Source organism: Glandiceps talaboti, chromosome 5 (genome assembly GCF_964340395.1).
Source record: "Glandiceps talaboti chromosome 5, keGlaTala1.1, whole genome shotgun sequence".
NCBI lineage: Eukaryota > Metazoa > Hemichordata > Enteropneusta > Spengelidae > Glandiceps > Glandiceps talaboti.
The window spans coordinates 7,519,740-7,540,284 of NC_135553.1; the positions used below are offsets into that span (position 1 = coordinate 7,519,740).

At 36.8% G+C, this 20,545-nt stretch overlaps 1 protein-coding gene across 1 annotated transcript; it reads right to left on the bottom strand.

Moving 5' to 3' along the window:
• Nucleotides 1–5,878: 5,878 nt before the first annotated feature.
• LOC144435561 (NTPase KAP family P-loop domain-containing protein 1-like) lies at nucleotides 5,879–16,239 on the bottom strand. Its single transcript, XM_078124147.1, has 9 exons — nucleotides 16,026–16,239; nucleotides 13,541–13,672; nucleotides 12,764–12,961; nucleotides 12,217–12,394; nucleotides 11,122–11,294; nucleotides 10,440–10,547; nucleotides 9,786–9,975; nucleotides 9,092–9,283; nucleotides 5,879–8,451 (listed from the first exon to the last, which is right to left on the bottom strand). Exons 2-9 carry the CDS (start codon nucleotides 13,577–13,579, stop codon nucleotides 6,716–6,718), a joined length of 2,814 nt encoding a protein of 937 aa, XP_077980273.1. The 5' UTR covers nucleotides 13,580–13,672; nucleotides 16,026–16,239; the 3' UTR covers nucleotides 5,879–6,715.
• Nucleotides 16,240–20,545: the final 4,306 nt, after the last annotated feature.

A 20,545-nucleotide genomic window follows, 5' to 3' on the forward strand; every position in this document is an offset into this window, starting at 1 on the left:
CCACAAATTTGTATTACTTATGTCATCTCGAAAGGTTGACACTCTCAGAAAACTTAGTAGATATATATTTTATGCCACTAAACTTAGAAAAGATAATACTAGAATCTCTGAAACTCAAACGGCCTGATGTTGTCTGGTGATCCGTTCATTTTTGTATATTTAAAGTTTGTATTTTTGGCCGGTGGCCAACAATACTGAATAAACCATTGATTGATACTTTGGGAATATATAACATTTTCAATAAACAATACCCATTCTGACTCGACTTGATCACATGCTCTTAAATTTTCGGTGATTTTCAGCCAATAAAATTTCCCGCCGCAATCACTATCACAAAACACAACAGCCCTTTTGAGGTCTCATCATTTTCGATGTCTTTTAGGTGCCACAATTGCAAGTCAGCGAAGAACATGAAATGAATCCTACTGAGGAAGATAGACTACAAGTTCTCGATCTGTTGCTCCCCTGTCATGAAATCGATTCACGAGCACACAGCCCTGATGGATGGGAATTTCCACGTGTAAATTTGTATGTTGATGACAATGCAATCCTTGGACATGGTGAATTTGGTGAGGTTAGAAGGGCTAATGCGTTGAATATTGACGGTCAGTCAGGTTCTTATACTCCCGTAGCTGTGAAAGTGCTGAAAGGTGAGCATGTAACCGTGTTATGTGATTTATGATAAAAAATGAAGTCCGTCGAACAGACAGTATGTACACTCCTGACATTTGTACAAACTAAATCCATTTTCTTCTTTCAACTTTTAATGATTGATGTGTATCTACTTATTATTCCGTATGTTTGTTTTTAGATTCTGTCACTCAACAAGCAGACAAAAATGACTTTTTAAGGGAGTTAGCGATAATGAAGTCTTTTGGTGGAGCAAATCAAAATGTAGTTCGTTTACTTGGCTGCTGTACAGTATCAGGTAGGTTTCAATCAGACAGTATTTAAACCTCTGTATTGATTAATTGGGGATTCGTGTTAACAAATACCAACGAATTACAAGTTGTACATATATTATAATGATATATAGAACAAAAGTCATGCGATTGAAGAGAGCAACTAGAAAAGAAAGGAGAAAACTTCGACATGACTCCACACGTTATGATATGCAAAGTACACGTTTTTTGTGCTCTTTTCTCTCTCCTCTATCTCTAAACCCCTCACCGTTATTTCTTGCCTCGCCCCTATGTCACTCTGCATGTCTCTGCTCTGCTGTCTCTTTCTGTCTGTCTGTCTGTCTGTCTCTGTCTCTCTGTCTATCACTCTCTGTGTCTCTGTCTGTCTGTCTGTCTGTCTGTCTGTCTCTCGAGCGCATACTCTGTCTGTCTGTCTGTCTGTCTGTCTGTCTGTCTGTCTGTCTGTCTGTCTGTCTGTCTGTCTGTCTGTCTGTCTGTCTGTCTGTCTGTCTGTCTGTGTGTGTGTGTGTCTCTCTCTAGACCATGCCAAGCTTCGTTGTACCTTCATGCAAGCATTATTAAGTGTATGTGTACATTTAATACCTCGTTAGCATTGGAATTTACAGACAGTTTTTCTTTTTATAGACCCAGTCTATATTATCTTAGAACTGTTGACGGGTGGTAGTTTACAAGGTCATCTACGATCAAGTCGATCAGGAAGTACGTACATGTATCAAAATCTACACCCAAGTAGTCGTAATTTGACATCCATGGATCTCCTACACTTTGCATGGCAAATTTCAAAAGGTATGAGATTCCTAGAGTCTGTCAAGGTAAGTCTAAATTAGTTGTTGTTGTTCATATTGGAGAGCTTAGTTATTGTAAAGCTGAAACAAAGCACCATTTTTGTGAACTTTTGTTTTTTGAAGTTTTCGTTATCAAAGGCTTGTCAATTGACGATGTAGACCATTGTATATGACAATAGCTTATGCACATTACACATTGCAATATATGAACATATTATTAATTGAATATCGGTTTATTGTTTTCTTGTACTTGCAGGTCATACATTGTGATTTGGCTACAAGAAATGTTCTACTTGATGGAAATAAGATGTGTAAAATATCCGACTTTGGTCTTGCACGTGACGTCAGTGCTAGTGGTTCCATGGTTTATGTAAAAACATCACAGGTAGCTAGAGTGTGCATGACTTGTTACATCCGGGAATCGTTAATATGACTGACATATATGTAGTTGTGTTTAAGAGGAAAAAGTAATAGTCTACTATAATATATGGCAATAGCATAATCCCAAACCTTGTATAGCATGACAATATTCGAGAGTGGCATGATATATCTAAAGTTCTTCCTCCTGACAGACAGCTTTACCAATTCGATGGATGGCATTGGAATCTCTGGTAGATTCAGAATATACTACGAAATCTGATGTCTGGTCATATGGTATTGTTCTGTGGGAAATAACCACACTTGGTAAGTTACAATTGTATCTGAACGTAGTTGTCACATTGCTGTGACTTAGTGCTGACACAACAGAAAGGTATGTTGTGTATTCTTTGTCTGACTGTTGTCCCTCTATAGCTCTGGCGATATTTGCCTGTGTATGTATGTGTGTGTATGTGTGTGTCAATATGTATGTATGTATGTATGTATGTATGTATGTATGTATGTATGTATGTATGTATGTATGTATGTTTTGCTTGCTTGCCTACTTCACTAATATAGCTCTTTTGAATAATTCACAGCGGCTACACCCTACGGAGCCATGGCTTCCTCACAAGTGTTACGAAAACTTAAGAGAGGAGAAAGACTGTTGAAGCCAAAACATTGCAGCGAACAACTGTGAGTAGCTTTATATTTTACTAACCATTATACATGTAACTAATGCAATTTTCATTAAAATGTTGATCATTTGCCTGTACATTCTTTGACCAAGTTTAACTTGTAAGTAATACATATAACATTTATCTTGCTTGTCTTTAACTCGTTTCCCTGTCTGTCTCTGTCTGTCTGTCTGTCTGCCTGCCTGCCTGCCTGTCTGTCTGTCTGTCTGTCTGTCTGTCTGTCTGTCTGTCTGTCTGTCTGTCTGTCTGTCTGTTCGTCATCTTTTTATCGATCTTTCTAGACAAATGTCTCTATGCTTACCAGAATTTTTTTGAATAAATCCCTTTCTCCTGACTATAATTCTAATAGATATGAAATAATGAGAATCTGCTGGAATGAGAAGTCATACGAAAGACCGTCATTCTCTGAACTCGATGAGACAATGGGCAAAATGGCATCAGATGTCACAAAGGTAAAATAAGATATAATTGAATTTATAAACTTTGTCTACTACTTCTGTTTTCTGCTACAAGTATAACTTCAAGGTATGCCAAGATTTTATAGATTCACCTGCCTAAATTGGCTTTTTTTATATTTTCGTAGTTTTGGAACTTGAAGATAACAATTGAAAAATAACACCTCAACTAAATGACATTCATATAGCACTTTAAGGCCTTAGAATGTGTTAGAATTTCATCGTTTTGATGTATTAATTGCACCATTTTTGCTGTCTGTGTTAGAATCAACGATTGTATTTACTGTTATTGCTTTTGTCTGTACTTACAACAAACCTTCACTGGTATAATCCACAGGAATACCTGACGATGTGTGACTATGATGAACATACCTACGTAAATCTGGAATCACGTGACAGAACTGATGAAAAGTTGTAACGAACAAACATACAGTTCAACTTGACATCATTGACTGGTGATGTCATCGGTTTACTGTCTCGAGCTCTCAAGTGACGCTATGGCTGATGCGGTAAAGTTCAAAGTTGAGGAATATATGGCATCAGAGGTATATAAGCGTCGTCTGTGTGATATAGTTTGCTCGACAAGTCAGTGACACAGCTAATCAGGGCCTAGGGGTAGGTTTAGTCGGAAAGCACCATATTTGTTGTGCAAGTAAGATGGGAGTGTTCGGGGGTGTTTTATGGTGTGATAAATGGTTGGCTGGCAGCCCATTCAAGAAATATGCTTGAAACAACAGAATAACTCTGTAAACATCTTCTCGAAAAACTTCGCCGCAGTACTTCTGATTGTCCCTTTATTAAAGGGATGCTCCGAAATGGGTCATCAGTCAATTTCAATTAATTTCTATGCCCTCCAAGAATGAATGAAAAAAACACTTATCGAAGACGTTTAGATATGAAAGACGATTATTCCCATGTTTTACATATTAATTTTGAACATACTCCTGCATCGACATGACGTTATATGTTTCATAGCAAGACAATCTTCATTTGATAATTTATTGGTTCTACATACACGTATAGCTTATTACTGCGCTTACACACATCCAATCAAATGTTAATTGTACATTTCTTTCTATTGGCAATATCAGTTTAGCGTAACGTTTTATGTTTTGAATACATTTTCATATTAACGCCGTCATTTTTCAGGATGGTAATTTGATTTTGGAATTTTAATCAGAATTTAAATCAAGGTGCAATCAAGATAGAATTCATCCCAATTGTACTCATTGCATGTTTCTGTTGGCAATGTTATTTAAATTTCTGATTTTGACAGGATGCAATAGACAGTTCTAGTTCACAAATTATGACAATCTGAGAACATCGTCTTCTTTGGTGTTCCACTTGTTCCGTTGAGATTTGACAGATGTGTACTTGTAGCTTCAAATAATCTATATATTCTCGTGAATCAAGAAGTGAATGTAACCCAGGCGGACTGTAATATTAACTAAATAAGGCAATACGAAACTAAATTCTTGTAAATAATTGTTAACTTTTGTTGTGAATCTTATATAAAAGATAAAAACATATATGTTTGATTGCCTTTGTTTGGCACGGTATCAAGCTTACTTGTTTTGAGTAATAAGGTATAATAAAACAATCATGTGGTTCCGGTTACGCTAAATTTTAGAATAGGTGGGGTGGGTAGATTTGTTATTTTATTTTATTATATATTTTTTTCCTGTGTGAGTGTCTAGTTCAGGTTTTCCATTGTTTTCAAAATGGTATCTGTGTTGTTTATTTCATCCTATCAGATGTTCAATACCTAGTATAGGTCATAGTATACTTTTGACTTTCTTTTTTCAATTTTTCGGTATTGCAGGTATACCGACCAACCAACCAACCAACCAACCACGTTGAATATATTATGATGAGAAATACAAAATTAAGAATGGTCATCATAATATTGACTACTAAAAACACGATCCGAAATGCCATTCTACTTTTACAATTTTCACGACACGAAAAGTCTAATTTATCCACCTTTAAACGTACCCAACCTTTACTCTACAAGTGACCCACCTAACCACCATCTCTGTTCAGAGGTAGTACGAGACGTAGCCTTATCACCTTTGACTGTCTACAGCCCCCATGGGAGAGTAATGCTTAAATGGCTCTTTTAACTCAATGTATATTGTTGCCAACGTTCCGTTTCATGGGCCCTCCAGGAATCTCCGTTCCCAATACACATTTAAAATGGCACGTTTTAATTCTACTCAAAGGAAAAACTACCTTTATCTAGGACCTTCAATTTTTGCAAAACACTGACATATTTTCCAGTCTCAGCACTTTTAGAAAAGATGTCCTGAATGAAATAGTTGATGTGTGAATTTAACGCAATTTCGGTAATTTTTATCTTCTTTTAATTTATTTTATTTCTATTTTTACTAGTTTTGTAAATTTGTATGTATTTTAGTCTTTCCAATTCAGAGTGTCTGTAAATAGGGTAATCCTGTAAACATCTCAAATAAAATAAAAATAAAAAATAAACTCACCACACTTACACATCTGTTCAAGTTTTATCTCGGATGGCCTAGAAAGACATGGTCAAATATGACTTTTCGTATAGTGTTTGTACATGTACATCTACGGGTCAACGCAAAAGAACACGAACTTATGATTTTCTAGCATAATCTTTATTTTGAAAATAAATTTGTCATAGATGAAAGATATATTCATACAGAATATTTACAACAATATAAAATATTTACAAAGTTGATGGACTAAAATTCAGCCAAACACGTTTCTGTAAATATATAGCTTCTTCACAGACCGTAACCAATGTGGCGTTCCAGTAACATTACGCACTGATAAACTTTCACTACATGGTTCGACGGTGTGTGCTTTTAATTTGGCCATGGCAAAGAAATTACCAATTCATGGTAGTCATTCGTTGCATCATAAAATTAAGGTAATGCGTGTTGGACGGTCGCTGCACGGATATCACGAAAGCGAAGGTCATAGGTCATGATACTTGTACTCAACACATAAAATTATGCAAATAAAGCAAAATTGTTTGACCACTCTCACCCACAAGTAAATTGACTTTTTAACGATCCCTTAGATCTAAATTGTAAGTCAATTCTCATTATCAATCACAATTTGATAGTAAACCTAGATTTCATTCTCCCAAAAACAAGTTCCAGTACATTTTTTTAGAAAATCAGATGCTAAAATGTGAAAAACTTTTTATCCGTATATGTTTTTGTGTAAATACCTAACACTAATAACTTCTTGTCTCACCTTTTCATTGTAATACATTTTAAAGAATTCGTCGAGAGTAAAATTCAGTGACTGAAATTCATGATTAATAAGTATTTCTGGAAGTAACTGGTAACCCAAAACTTGATTTCTAAAGCTTAGCTTCATATGCCACTGTTTGCTTTTGTCATGATTTAACCTCATTCATCTAAAATATGGGGTCAATCTTGACTGTTCGTTTGGACGGTGTCGTAAAAGAGGCTGTGGTTCACGGCGATGGACTTTACATATATTTCCTATGTACAGGTATGTATGGCCTCAGCATGCGCAATTGAGAACATTATAGATCGATCAAGATGAGGTGTATGACGTACAATCTGCAGAGCGTCTCGAACCTCGAAGTGCTTCATCTCAGTTGAAAGAAATCGTACAAGCATTTCAGGATCCTTATCGAGGGCCATCAACATCTGCCAGTCCTTCGGTTTTTGTAACCTGTCTTTCACCAGTTTCAAGACTTCTTTCAGTTTCAGAGATTGTGTAATCTTCTCTGCCTGGATGCCAAGTTCCTGTCTCTGGATGTTGTCTTCGATGCAATGAATCATCTGATTGGTCCGATATGGCCACTGGTCCACCAATACGGTCCACAGTACCATATCACGTGGTAGAAATTTCGGGCCGCCACTGACTTTGACCATGTGTGCTGTGAGACAAAGGAGGTTGAAGATTCTTTTGATGGTTCTTGGGTTTCCTTGCATGTAATGTAGAATGGACAAATCTCTGAACTCTTTCAGTAAATCCTCCATGTACATATCGCAATCAACGATGACTTCAGTTAAATCTTCACTCTTATTCCCAGACCAGCATGTAAATGGCCGTACGTCACGATCGCTCGACTTTTGCGAAGATTTCCCCTTCGTCTTCTCTCCATCACTATTGTCGTCGTCGTCGTCGTCATCGTCATCATTATCATCACTCAAATTTTCATCAGCTAATCTGGTACGCGCCTCTACCTTCAAGTGTTCCAGGAACTTCTGTTTCGACCTGGTTGTCATAGGAGGGATACAAAATGTAACCTGGATGAATTTCTTGAGATACTCCTGTCCCGTGACGTAGGCGTTCTTTGAGATATTGCCAAGACTATCCTCAATGGCCTCACTAATGATTCTTGGATCTACTGCAAGGATGCAAATAAAGGGAGAGTTTTCGTCTGACAGCAAGACGGTTATGGCTTCAATGACTTCGACAGCCTTTTTCCTGTCAACTCTGTCGAGGTCGTCGACACTGATAACGATTCGTATAGGTACCTCCCTGTACCGAGATATCCAGCTGATGAGCCGAGCTGCAATTAAGACTTCTTTCTTGACGCCGGCCATAAATCCCAATTTACCTTGAATGTCTGGTTTGTTGACCATACCTTCAATCTTACTTTTCTGAGAGCGGGAGAATGTCATAACTCCATTGCCTACATTCTTGATGTTAATGATAACGGCACCACCAAGAACGGTCGCGATAGCGCCCTCTATGGCGACCAATCCCTTCTTTAGTGCACCTTCGTCTTCTCCTGTTGTCGAATTAGTTGCATTTGCTGAACTGTCGGAAATAATCAGTTCACCGGTACCAATTAAAACGGCCAACACAATACCAACAATTAGTATTATCAAAATGAAAACAGCCCATGCAAAATTTGGAATACCGATGGTTTTCCTTGGTTTAAGTTTTTTGTCTTTATCTTTGGTCTTTCGCCATGTTAGCTCTCTTTGTTTTACCACGATTCGAAAAAATCTTGTTTTCCAGTACCCAGCATAGCGTTCCACTCTACTGACAAGATTAGTCACAATACCTGCCCATAATTTGTCGCAACCTGCAAATTGCCATGCTTCGAAATTGACGAACACAAAATCCATTTCATTGGTGTCATAATGCATTGTGGGTGGCGGAGGGAGGAAGAATATTATCCGTAAGAGCAGCTTAAATTCACTCCATAGTTTGGCCCTACTGATGCGATAGCCTCGTGCCATTCCTCTCATTGTTTCTGTTGATGGAAATTCATGAAATTTAGTAGTTAGGTTTAGCAAGGGGGAATTATAAAGCTGAGTTTGTAAGTTTTTCTGGAGAATTTAAATAAATAGCTAGCAGTGTGTGCTACTACTCAAGTATAATGTATACATTTTGTTAATAATCACAAACTGTTATTAGCAGAACTAAAACAGGCATTAATATTCATGTATAATGATTATATAAATGATTCGATAATGATTCTGAACAATTTAAGGACTCCCTATTTTGTCATCAAATATACCAACAACGTCAGAAGGTTATTTTTAATGCCAACGCCGGGTGTACGCATTGATATGCAATCTCTGTATTTCCAAGTAGTTTTGTAGACCTACCTGATTAAACATATCTTATGAACTAAGCTTGTGCCACTTTAGTATGTACATATAGTTAAATATATGTGATATCATAAGAGCCAAGGACCAGCTGTTGCCTCCAGAGTGTCTTTAAGATTGGTAAGATGACAGCCCAAGCAAGTATAAAGTTGCATATGACAGTTATGATGATGTAATAGAGATAAAACAGAGAGAAACGGCCAAAAACTCACAAGTCTCAATTCGTAAAATTGTCGGGTAATTAGATAATTTTTACCATTGATTGCAGACATTAGAACTTACGTTTTAACCTCTTGAGTAGGAATGTTTTACCAGACCCCCAAGGTCCAAATATACCCACAGTGAGAGGGGTAGGTAATCGTGGACTAAACAAAGCATTTGCCAGCCCCTTTGCATAGGTATCGTGTCCTATTGCGTCCTTTCCAATGTCACGGTCATTGCGAAGGTCATATCCAACACAGCGTTTTTCATTATCTGTGAACATGAAATCAACATGTAACATCCTTCAGGATGACGACGTATGAATGACAAATTCCATCTTTTTTTGTAATTAAAATGCAATTCCGAATCCTTGTTGATTAAGTGCAAACTCATATTTGTGATCTGATGATTATGGTGATTTGCGAAGTTTGTAGCAATGCTTTGACATTAATTCATTCTGCAATGTGTGGATCTGACTGAAAACTGTTATAACGGTAATGTCAGTAAAAGTTATTTGGTCGAATCTGGACCACGTGCATTTACGTGACGAACGTTTGTGGTATCGCTATTCAACGACCGCGAAAACGAACTGTAATGTATCTTGTTTTGATCAAACGTTTTGTAAACTAATAAGGTTTCGGACCACTGTTACCATAGCAAAACGATGTTTCTATGAAGTTTTCTATGAGGACAGTCTCAGATAAAATGAACCCACGAGGCTTTCTCTTCCCATAACAATAACCCCCTCCCCTGTCCCCATGAGCCTAGTACTTACATTGCTTATGTTCATCTTCTGTATCTTCATATTGGTAGTTTTCAACCAAACGTTTCATTTTCTTACTTGCATAGGTCCAAGGTTTTTCATTATGTTTGTTTTCGATATGTTTTAGTTCAGGGTATTTCTGGATCAGATGAATACCCATATCATTCGAACGACATTTGAAAGCCACATGCAGAGCAGTATCCTGAAATGTAGAACATCCAATCATAGCTTACTTGTAATGTTAAATTTGGTTAGAACTCGTAGAACGTAGAATTCCTCAGAGTTTGATGATTTATGTCTGGTCGCAATTGATGTTATCTAGAAGTCGATAGTTATCGATAACATTTGCGCATATAAAAAAGAAATATGGAATTTAGTAAAGATTGTGTTATATCCTGTACTGACGTACATGAAAAACTGATTACCGTCGTCATTGCAGTTAACGCAAAAGGGTAGGTAACCCATATCACATGTGACCATCTTCCATGTTCCGATGACTGTTCTAGACTAGTATGTCCTCAATCGTGCGTTATAATATATATAAAACCTATGTTCGTAGAATGTGGTCTACAGTATTATAAAACGACCCGATGGTTTTGATATTAAACACTATATTTGTTAAATGAATGTCTGAGTTATGATATTTTCGAATATTTTTTTACTTACTCCCTCTGAATTCCAAGCTTTCAAGTCATCTTGGCGATACTCAGCTTGAAGAATACCATCAATTCGGTCAACATCATTACTCATGGCGGCTGCTGACAAGTCATTGCCCTGTAAACAAATTTAAATAAATCACTAAGCCATTATGCATATGGGATGTTAGTGATGTGTCATGGAGCTTTTGGTCAAATATAATGTCATAGAGAATCTAACAATTAAACTATCATGTACTTTAATATACCTGTCAGGCATGCATATGGCCATCGATCCATGGAGTGGGTCACAAGGATATACCTATTGAGATGTAGTACCGTAGTAAAACAAACTATCAAATGCTCGCCAGGGTGATTAGCGATCACCAATAAACCGATCAATAAAACCAAACAAAGTAATAACCAGTCCCTACATTTATCAAAAACGAACAAACAAACGTCAACAAAACTAATGCAAAAAAAAAATCAAACACCCCTCCCGCCATACTATAACAGTGCCCCTCCCTACACACAGACACATCGGATCAAACTACCCATGACAGTATTGGCAAACCCTTCTACCAATCTACGATTTTAAAGTTAGCCAACCATTACTTAAAATCATTGTGAAAGCTTTATTACGACACACTTATTCACTGAAGTTATCACCTAATCTATTGACACCAATAACAATCAATTATAGTGAAACTCACTTTATCGACTTGCTGTTGATGACGTTCAAGGTTAACACTAATTTTAAAGAGATGGCATGCATTGTAGCCCTCCTTCAATACGTCTGGTAAGTCCTGATTTGGTAGGTGGTTTGGAAATATTGCAGTCAAAATGAGAAATGATGTACCACGTACATCAGTTAAATGGTGTGTACCTGTAAAAGAAGATGATGTCAGTTAAAACACACCACCACCACCACCACCACCACCACCACCACCACCACCACCACCACCACCAACAACAACAACAACAACAACAACAACAACAACAACAACAACAACAAGATAACCAACTGGTTCAACAGTACTTTTTTCAGCAAATTTAAACCTGCATTAACTGCAAATGTTTTTTTTAACAGCTTTGTTAGATATAACGACTTACTAGCAATATTGTTCACTATGAAAAGTATTGAATCCCCTGTGAGTAAACAGATTTGTCACAGTGAGGCTGTACACCAAGTATGGGGCAATATATCCAATCAAGTTATTTATTTGGTCCGCACCCAAAAATCAGCATCCCAATGCGATCCCAATTTCAATTTGCTGCTGTGATACAATAAACCACTTATTAACAAGTACAATATCTAATTATTGGTATTTTAACAATTTTCAGTGAATATATTGTTCGTTGCCTGATGAAAAAAATTCCAAGTTTAATACTCAAATCACAAGTAGTGCAGCTTTAATGCGAAAACTTGAAACAAACAGATATATCGTATTTTAAGGACTGGAGAGTACTTTTATGATCACGTCTCTCTATGTAAAGGTTCGTGTCACATGTTAATGAATTCAAGTTATACGAATACCTGTCATGTACAATTGCAAGCAGCGGATTTAGATTCACATTCATAGACACATGTCACTACTCTCGGGTCAATACTTACATGTCATTCTTGATGTGGGGGGGGGGAGTGAAAGTGAATATATGCTTATCGCAAGGAGAGTGAAATTCAATGTGCACATGAATACCGCGATTGGTGGAAGAAAGTACAAGGCATAGAAGTCGTATCCATCAAAAACTTCCAACATATTATGTTCTTGTAATCAACAGAGGAGGTGGGGAAGTATCGTCCTTACCTGTAATTTCTGACTGCCAGGGATAGCCATCACCATCTTTCCTTGTAAATAATCTCCACTTCAGTGAAGGATGAGTTAAGCATTTAATTTTTCCAGTATTCACTCGATAAGCTCCAAAGTCAAACTTCCACGCAATTAAAGATGTGACCTCATTCGTCGATCCAGGCACGTGACCATTCTGTAAGGATTTTGACATTTAAGAAAAATCAAAATTACAAATGCACTCACGACGTTTAACATCCATGAAAATAAAATGTCCTATTTACCTGAAAGAACCAGTCACAGTTTTGATACATCAAATTTTCCTTTTTATTTGTCCTCTCTCTCTCTCTCTCTCTCTCTCTCTCTCTCTCTCTCTCTCTCTCTCTCTCTCTCTCTCTCTCTCTCTCTCTCTCTCTCTCTCTCTCTCTCTCTCTCTCTCTCTCTCTCTCTCTCTCTCTCTCATATTCTTGCATATGTATCTTACTCTCTGCATTCGTTCTCTGATATCGAATAAGCTGTTTCACAAGGCAACAAAGTATCTGTAGCAGTATAAAGAACTCGTTACCTGTTCAACGTTTCTGTTGACGTCAATACCTTTATGGTAGAATGCACCTGCTTCCCATCCCTCTACATTTGGGAATTCGTTACTTTTATCTCCTCGTTCATATCGACCACGTTTAGATGAGTATTGTAAATGAAATTCACCCAGCTGACGTTCTATTGAGTTGAGAGTGAAAACAGACCCATTTGTCCGACAATATCGCTGCAGAAAAAAAATTGAATAGGAATCTTTGAATTATTAATAATATAATAATACAAACATTGGTGAAACTGTGAGTCTCATTATACCAGACTGAGTAAAGTTTATAAATTTGTTGCTATATGATCAGGTCTGATTTGAATATTCATATTTGATATCTTAAAGTGACAGATCCTATAGGATTTTCAGAATCAGAATATGATAGCCCCCCTCCCCCCGACGTACAGCTGTAATTGCAAACACTGCTTATACACATCGATTTGTCTTGTTATATTCATTTAAGTTCATATCACGAAATCACCGTCAATTGGTCAAATCGAGGAAGTGTGTACAAACAAATTTAAGATAACTCGATAAAATTATGATTTTAATTTAACGTATACAGTAACCGAAGTCACTGAAGTTCGTATTACCAGGACTGGTCATAGAACATGTACAAGTACTATAGTGGTCATAGAACATGTACATGTACTATTCCAGTATCTTAGTCAGTGACTTTTTGCATGGAGAAATGAAACAAGGGTTTTGTATCAACTGGCCCTGTGATTCAAAATATTAATATAAATTGCATAATACTCTTACCTCCCTTTCATGCGGTAGAATGGATTCCTCTGCCATCATGTCGTATATTACAGTATGCTGTCATGTAATTCCAATCCTTTAGTTTCGTCTGATCTCTGACAAAGTTCTTAATAAGAATAGAACCTAAGTAGCCTGGAAAAAATTAATTGAAATTAAAAAAAAATGTAGATAGACTAAAATGCAACTAACGTATGATAGATATCCCAGAAATCAGCTAAAAACCACTGCAAATCACACATCACATACGAATATTGACGTTATTGACGCATGGTATGTTAGTCGTGACTACACGTCTAGTATGTACCTCGGATCACCCCATAGGTCTTAGCTTGTAATCAATCTGTACACGTGCTTGTCGTGTCGTAAGTGTCGTGTCCTTTATAGTTTGGTTGCAGACAGATTTTCTACCAGAGCGTAAAATGAAGATCTTTGTATGACCCTTCGGTGAACAAAAGCTGTCTGTTTAAGAGCAGGACCAAAAGGTATGAGGCAATTCAAACCAACCTAAAGAAAGCACTATTTGTATACACCTACATATTTTATTACATGGAATTGAATTGAAATGTACGAAACCGAGGTTTGCCTTTCTTTTACTGGTGTTCATAACGATTTAAAGCTATAAGGTGACATCGGGTCAACTTCGGGTCAACCCATGGGTGTTTTTACAAAAGGTCTACCTGACCATCCTGTAAGTCTCTACAAAGGCTAACACTGAAACGACTTTGCAGCCATTTTGGTCAGTCATGTCGGAGTGCCATACTTCTAACTTGTCATACATAGGCCTTCTAACGTCTGTGTGCAAACATATACATTAATATATGAGTAGTTTTTTTTACCGTTCTTTTGTTTCAGTATTTGCTTATGATATAGGCCAACTCATTTTTCATCTAACTGTTTGCCTTGTGCCACAGAATTGAAATCCTAGTCATGGGGGCTAAATGACTCGAGTAATGACATCCGACTACCTCTAGAAGGGAGAGAGGATCAATTATGCATCCAGTCTGTTGTACGCCATGTTTTGAGTGAACTAGTGTACATATACTGTCACAGTACATGTGTCTAGATCTGTTGATGTCTTGTCTTGATATGTTATGCTTAAACCCTAATCGTAATGACTTGTCGCCATGGAAACTAAGAGAAGAAACAACATCTTGTTTATATAGGTCACGTCAATTATATCTATTTTAATTAAAGTAGCCTAATGTACAGAATCCATTCTTCAAAAACACAGTCATGCTTGTATAAATTGCTTTACAATGTACGACTTAACAGCCATATACAATACGAGCGTTAATGTTGTTTTGTGAACGGTCCTCGATTTCAATGGTAAAATATAAGTAAAATGGAAATCGATTTTGAACACATCATTGACGAAACTTACGCTATCAGACCACTGACCCACAGTGTTATTGGAATGGGGTTGTTAATATGCGATATATACAATGTACGTGAAAGGCATGTTCCATTCCGATAGATCGGGTGAATTAGGCCCCAAACATCAGGCCCCCTGTACTCGGTTCAACTCTACAAGCATGATGCATAAACGAAGGTCAATTTCACAAATGCTGTTCACACACGTCACACAAGTCTTTATGCCCAATTGCATTAGTCGAACAGAACAGCGTCTATTGTTACAGGTATCTATGTACACATGATTCAAGGTTAACAATGTAAAATTTCAACACATTCTATATTACATTTACACATTTTATAATTACTGGTAGACACAAATATGGCAACTGATTTGAAGTAATATTTTCAACGTTGATGAAATAGCATCATGTTTTCTACTAAATATCGTATATAAGCCCAATTCAAGGCAATGATACATAATGATCAAACATTTGTATATATTGAATGGAAAGGAAAATCGATGCTCAGTATAAAGAATATGAACAAATTGTGAAATCAAGAGTCATTTTAAAGAAACCGATTTGGAACGAGACTGTTTTCTTGTTCATATATAATATCAATGTATTATCATGATATAGGTGTTTGCTCACATCACACCTTGACAGTGACTTTGTGTTTAATTTTATCTACGCACTACATATATATATTGAATGTCATATTCGTGCATGCGCGCATCACGTCATGTCTCATCACAACACTCCTCAGGTAACTAGGGTCAACCCACCGTACGGCAAAGTCACGGTCAAAATGAGTCGGAATTCGGTACAAAACTCTGCCATGACATATTTGCTGAATATATAGGTTTGTTATCAGTGAACGTAAATACAACCATACAAGTGGTCACAATCGACGAATTATAGCCCTTCTACTTATCACCATTATAGCGTTAGCCTACACAGTTAACGATGAAATGTCACTGCACTGAAGTCAATTCAAAGGCCTTATATTTCGAAATTTCGAAATTCGGCGGAATTTTCCGAGTGATAAACTGATTATCCTGATGAGTCGCAGGGTGATAAATAAATATGTATGTTTAGAATCACTCAGTTGTTGAATAAATGCACAGACTTACCGTTGTAACGGTGAAATATAGAATATGGTGTGCTCGACTCTGTTACTACGGTAACTGGACACCGATTCCGATATATTATCTCGTATACCTTACACTACGTAAAATATCCAGTCCTCTCTGGCCTGTATCGTGTTCCTTTCCTCATTATTTATGGGTATGTGAGCACCCCATACCGTGTTCACCTAATACAGAACCTAGTGCATGGCAACCCGTAAACAGGTATTAGCTGTCACTTTCACGATATGACAACGAGGTCTTTTTAAGGTCGAGGTCATCGGAGTGTGATTGGGTCACGTGACATGTAATCTTTTATGCGTGTCTCATCTATACAATATGTGATGGCAGTGAAAGCTGAGTAATGCAATAGACTTCGTCGCGGTATTCATATGAGAAAATAAGAAAATGTGAACTACAATATGTGAATGGCATTGAATGGTACTTATTTTATAGACACACATTCAGAAATGGGAAAGTGACAGGATATATATAATATAGGTGGCAGCTTGTTCTACCATAAAACGGTCAATTTGAATATATATTTAATATGTCTTCAAGCTGTTTGAAAAGACCACATAACTTAACACAATACGCCATTTTTACTATCGATTCTGAGTATTTTGACCTTTGAATCGGAACAACAATTGGGGTATTGGAGGTAGGTTGTATGGTTCATGCCGATTAAATACTCACCTGAAGCCACTACTGTAGTTGAGCAGGCACTAAACTGCCATGTTAATAGCGGTTACGATGACTTCTGCAGTACTGTTGCTCAAAGACTTAGCCTAGTGGTACGGAATTAGCAACTATATATACAATTGACGTGTGTTTACTTGCGGTAAAATGATGTATGTATGTATGTATGTATGTATGTATGTATGTATGTATGTATGTATGTATGTATGTGCAAAGTTACAAAGACCAAATGTCCACAGTCATAAAGCTATCTTAAAATCAAAATCTGTCCAATCACGTTTTCATATATAATAAAACCGAAGACCGCCAAACATTCTCATGCTTGTAGATAATTATAACAAAATATACTTTTAAAATGTGCAATGATTTACATAGATGTAATGAAGAACAAAACGTGGTTAGTCATGATCTAATCTAGCGGCTATCCGTACGCGTGGCTTCGAATCTCATCCCACGTCTAGCTGAGGTCCTGAAATGACATTTCAAACGAAGCCAGTCACACAGATATGCACACCTTGTCTTTGTTGTCCATTGCTGGCAGCTACACTATACCCAGATGTAGAATAGTTGTCAGATCAGGACGCTACGTTGAGATTTTCGAAGCCACAGATAGCCTCGAGACTAATCCTGATCAGATTAATCGGTTCGTACCGTAACGTGTACGATTATTCTTCCCCTTCTTTATCAAGTGAAATGACTTACTTGTACGAAGTAGGCTCTATACCATTACTTTCCCCATCAACCTCGGCTAACATCTTATGTTATCGCCCACAGACGAATGCTTTCACTATGAATGACTGGGTATTGATCACTGTAATACCACAAGGTGATGATTTCAACGAACGTTTATGTATATACCGTAAAATTTATCGTAAATATGTTTTTGGCTTCAAATAGTTTCCTCAAATCGAAAGAGTTTGTTTTAAAAGTTCGTTAAAGTCTTCCAAGATTAATGTTCTTTAGACAAAACAAGTTGTAGTATTATTTGTACAAATATATAATTATAAACCCAAATCCCTAAACGCATACATACAGGAGTTTTACCTAAGTCAGTATTTCACGTACTACATAATCGAGACCCTTTCCAAGTCTACCAATTAAATGTACAGTTGATTTCTCATCATAACTTTAATTACCAATTATTGCCACTAGTAGTGTACGCGATAATCGATCTCCGACGTTGTTTATTTTCGAGGACAAACTCCTTAACACCACTGCTATAGTAAATGGGATACGATAAAAGCAAAACAAAAAAACATTAACATAATTGATTGGACAGTTCAAAACGTTTGAGAAATAAAATGTATATTAGTGTGACCATTTTGATGATTCACATGTACTTGTCGATCATCTGAATTGTCATGTCATGTCACAGAGATATAGACCTTTAAACATTGATACTAACTATACAAATTATTATCATCATTTACGACTTTCGGTAGTTTGCGCGATCTGTAGTAAAATTGGACCAATTTGGACAAAATCACTCAAAAGTTAGCACTGTTACCGCGAGAAAATTCAAAGTTAAAAGGCAAATTTTGAATCTTACCATATGAGTTGATAATCTATCTTATACCACAGTGGAAATACAGTGAAACTCTTGATGGGTAATAACAACGGAATTTCTCCATCCTTTCAATCAGCCACAGAGTTTTAATTGGTATGCATTAAACCGAAGTAACATGTGCACTCACGGTACAAACTGCAACAACGCCACCAAACTTGTTTGAGAAAAATACATTCGCAAATTTACTCCACATTTTAGTGATATGGCGCACTTCCGATTCCCTAGCCAACTGCAGTTCCTCAAGTGCACAATGGTTTCCAAACATTCCACAGTGAGGTACTATGTTACATTGCCCCTTCAGAGAACACATGTGTGATCAAAATAGACATTTATACATTGTTTTTATTTAATATATAATGTACAAGTCATCAAAATTTACAGTTATCTTTCATTCTCGTCACATGTCAGATAATTTAATGCTTCAGAGAAGAAAATAATATATTCAGGATTGTAAAGTTGAAAACAATTCAAAATATAGTGACGTTAGAAATGTCAACTTTTTTATTTGTGGTTTATATAATGACGATCCAGCTTCACTTTTATGTATTCCGATTCTAGTTTATAATTTATTTTAATAATCGTATAATTGTCCCAATTCTGTACTTCACGCCATTATGGGCGCCCTCACCCCTCAACCTTACAGTCTAAATTGTTCTCTACGAAATATTTCGAACTTAGATAGAAATAAAGCGCCACAGTAATATATTCATGACCTTGTGTTAATTTCAAAGACTGGTAATGAAAACTTGCATTGCAGAAATAGACGAAGTCCGTCAAATTTGGTGTATAGCCTATCGATCTCTGTCCATTTCTGGCTAGGATCTATCATCGCCGACGTCATCCTAAAAGAAGAATGGTACAAATGCTATATTGATATGTAATCCAATGGTATTTTGTTTGTATGATGTCAAGGCCTACGAGTAATATCGAGAAGTACATGTACGACTTATGCAAGTTTGACTTTTATATTCCTTGGGCAAATTCGGCTAAATATACAAGGATAGGCAAAATGACAATGATATGAGAAGATAACAGTAAAGTGCACTTACCTGTTGTAGAGAAGAATATCTAACAGAGCCGTAGTGACGATTGTCATTCGTTGCTATAGGCAACTGTCGCATTCTTCTTTCCTCATCTTTCACTTGTTTATATTTTAGATAACAAAATAGGGCTATAAAGATAACACCACACATTCCAGCAACTGTACATGTTATGACTGAAAGAAAAAAAATTAAAAAAAACAATAAAACAAAGAAATTCAGTTTGTTAATAACTAGCATAGGACACGTACTTATTTTTATCAGATGTCTAGGGACAATGACTACATACACTTTATTAGTGCAATTTGTAGTCGCTTCAGAAGCTAGATTCCAATAAGGTAACTTATAACAATAAGGTACTACTACTACTACTACTACTACTACTACTACTACTACTACTACTACTACTACTACTACTACTACCACCACCATCACCACCACCACCACCACCACCACCACCATCACCACCACCACCACCACCACCACTACTACTACTACTACTATATAAAATGAAGTCAATTATCAATTTCTATTATACAATTTGTATGTTACTTAGCGCGACTTGATTCACCATGTGACAAATCTATAGCAGTACATCATATAACAAGCTTGTGTTATACAACTTGAGTAATGGTGACTTGTGGTTCTTCTACTGTACATAACTTCTAGCATAAAAAAAAACAATAATAAGCCCGAATGTTGTTTTTTACATGAGAAAAATAACTTACTAGCCCACCATTTCCACATTGAGTCTTGTTCTTTAACGACAAACTACACAGTACGTTTACAGTATATATGTCTTTTAGTGATCTGTAATTGAAAAGAGAATTACATTTCGAATGAAAGATCGTAACCTTGATTTAATAACTACATGCGTCAACAGACTGCGAGTGCTTCCAAATCGGCAACGGTCTGAAAGTAGATCACCTCGACACACATGGCAAAGTTGATTTGTTCCGAAGGTAACATCTCTTTGAATGATCAGATACACCCCTCCCCTAAAAACAACCCTCCCCATAGAACATCATACTGATAGTAGACCATCCAAACATCCACGAGTCTGCAAATACACATCATAATACATGTATGGTATCCCAAGATGTCGGATACAGAGATACAGATCAGATTCGAATAGTCAATCTCTCAAATCTAACTGCATATGAATCCAGCAGTAATTTTGCTTCAATACTAGGTCTCCGAGAATTGGGTTTCAAGGGATT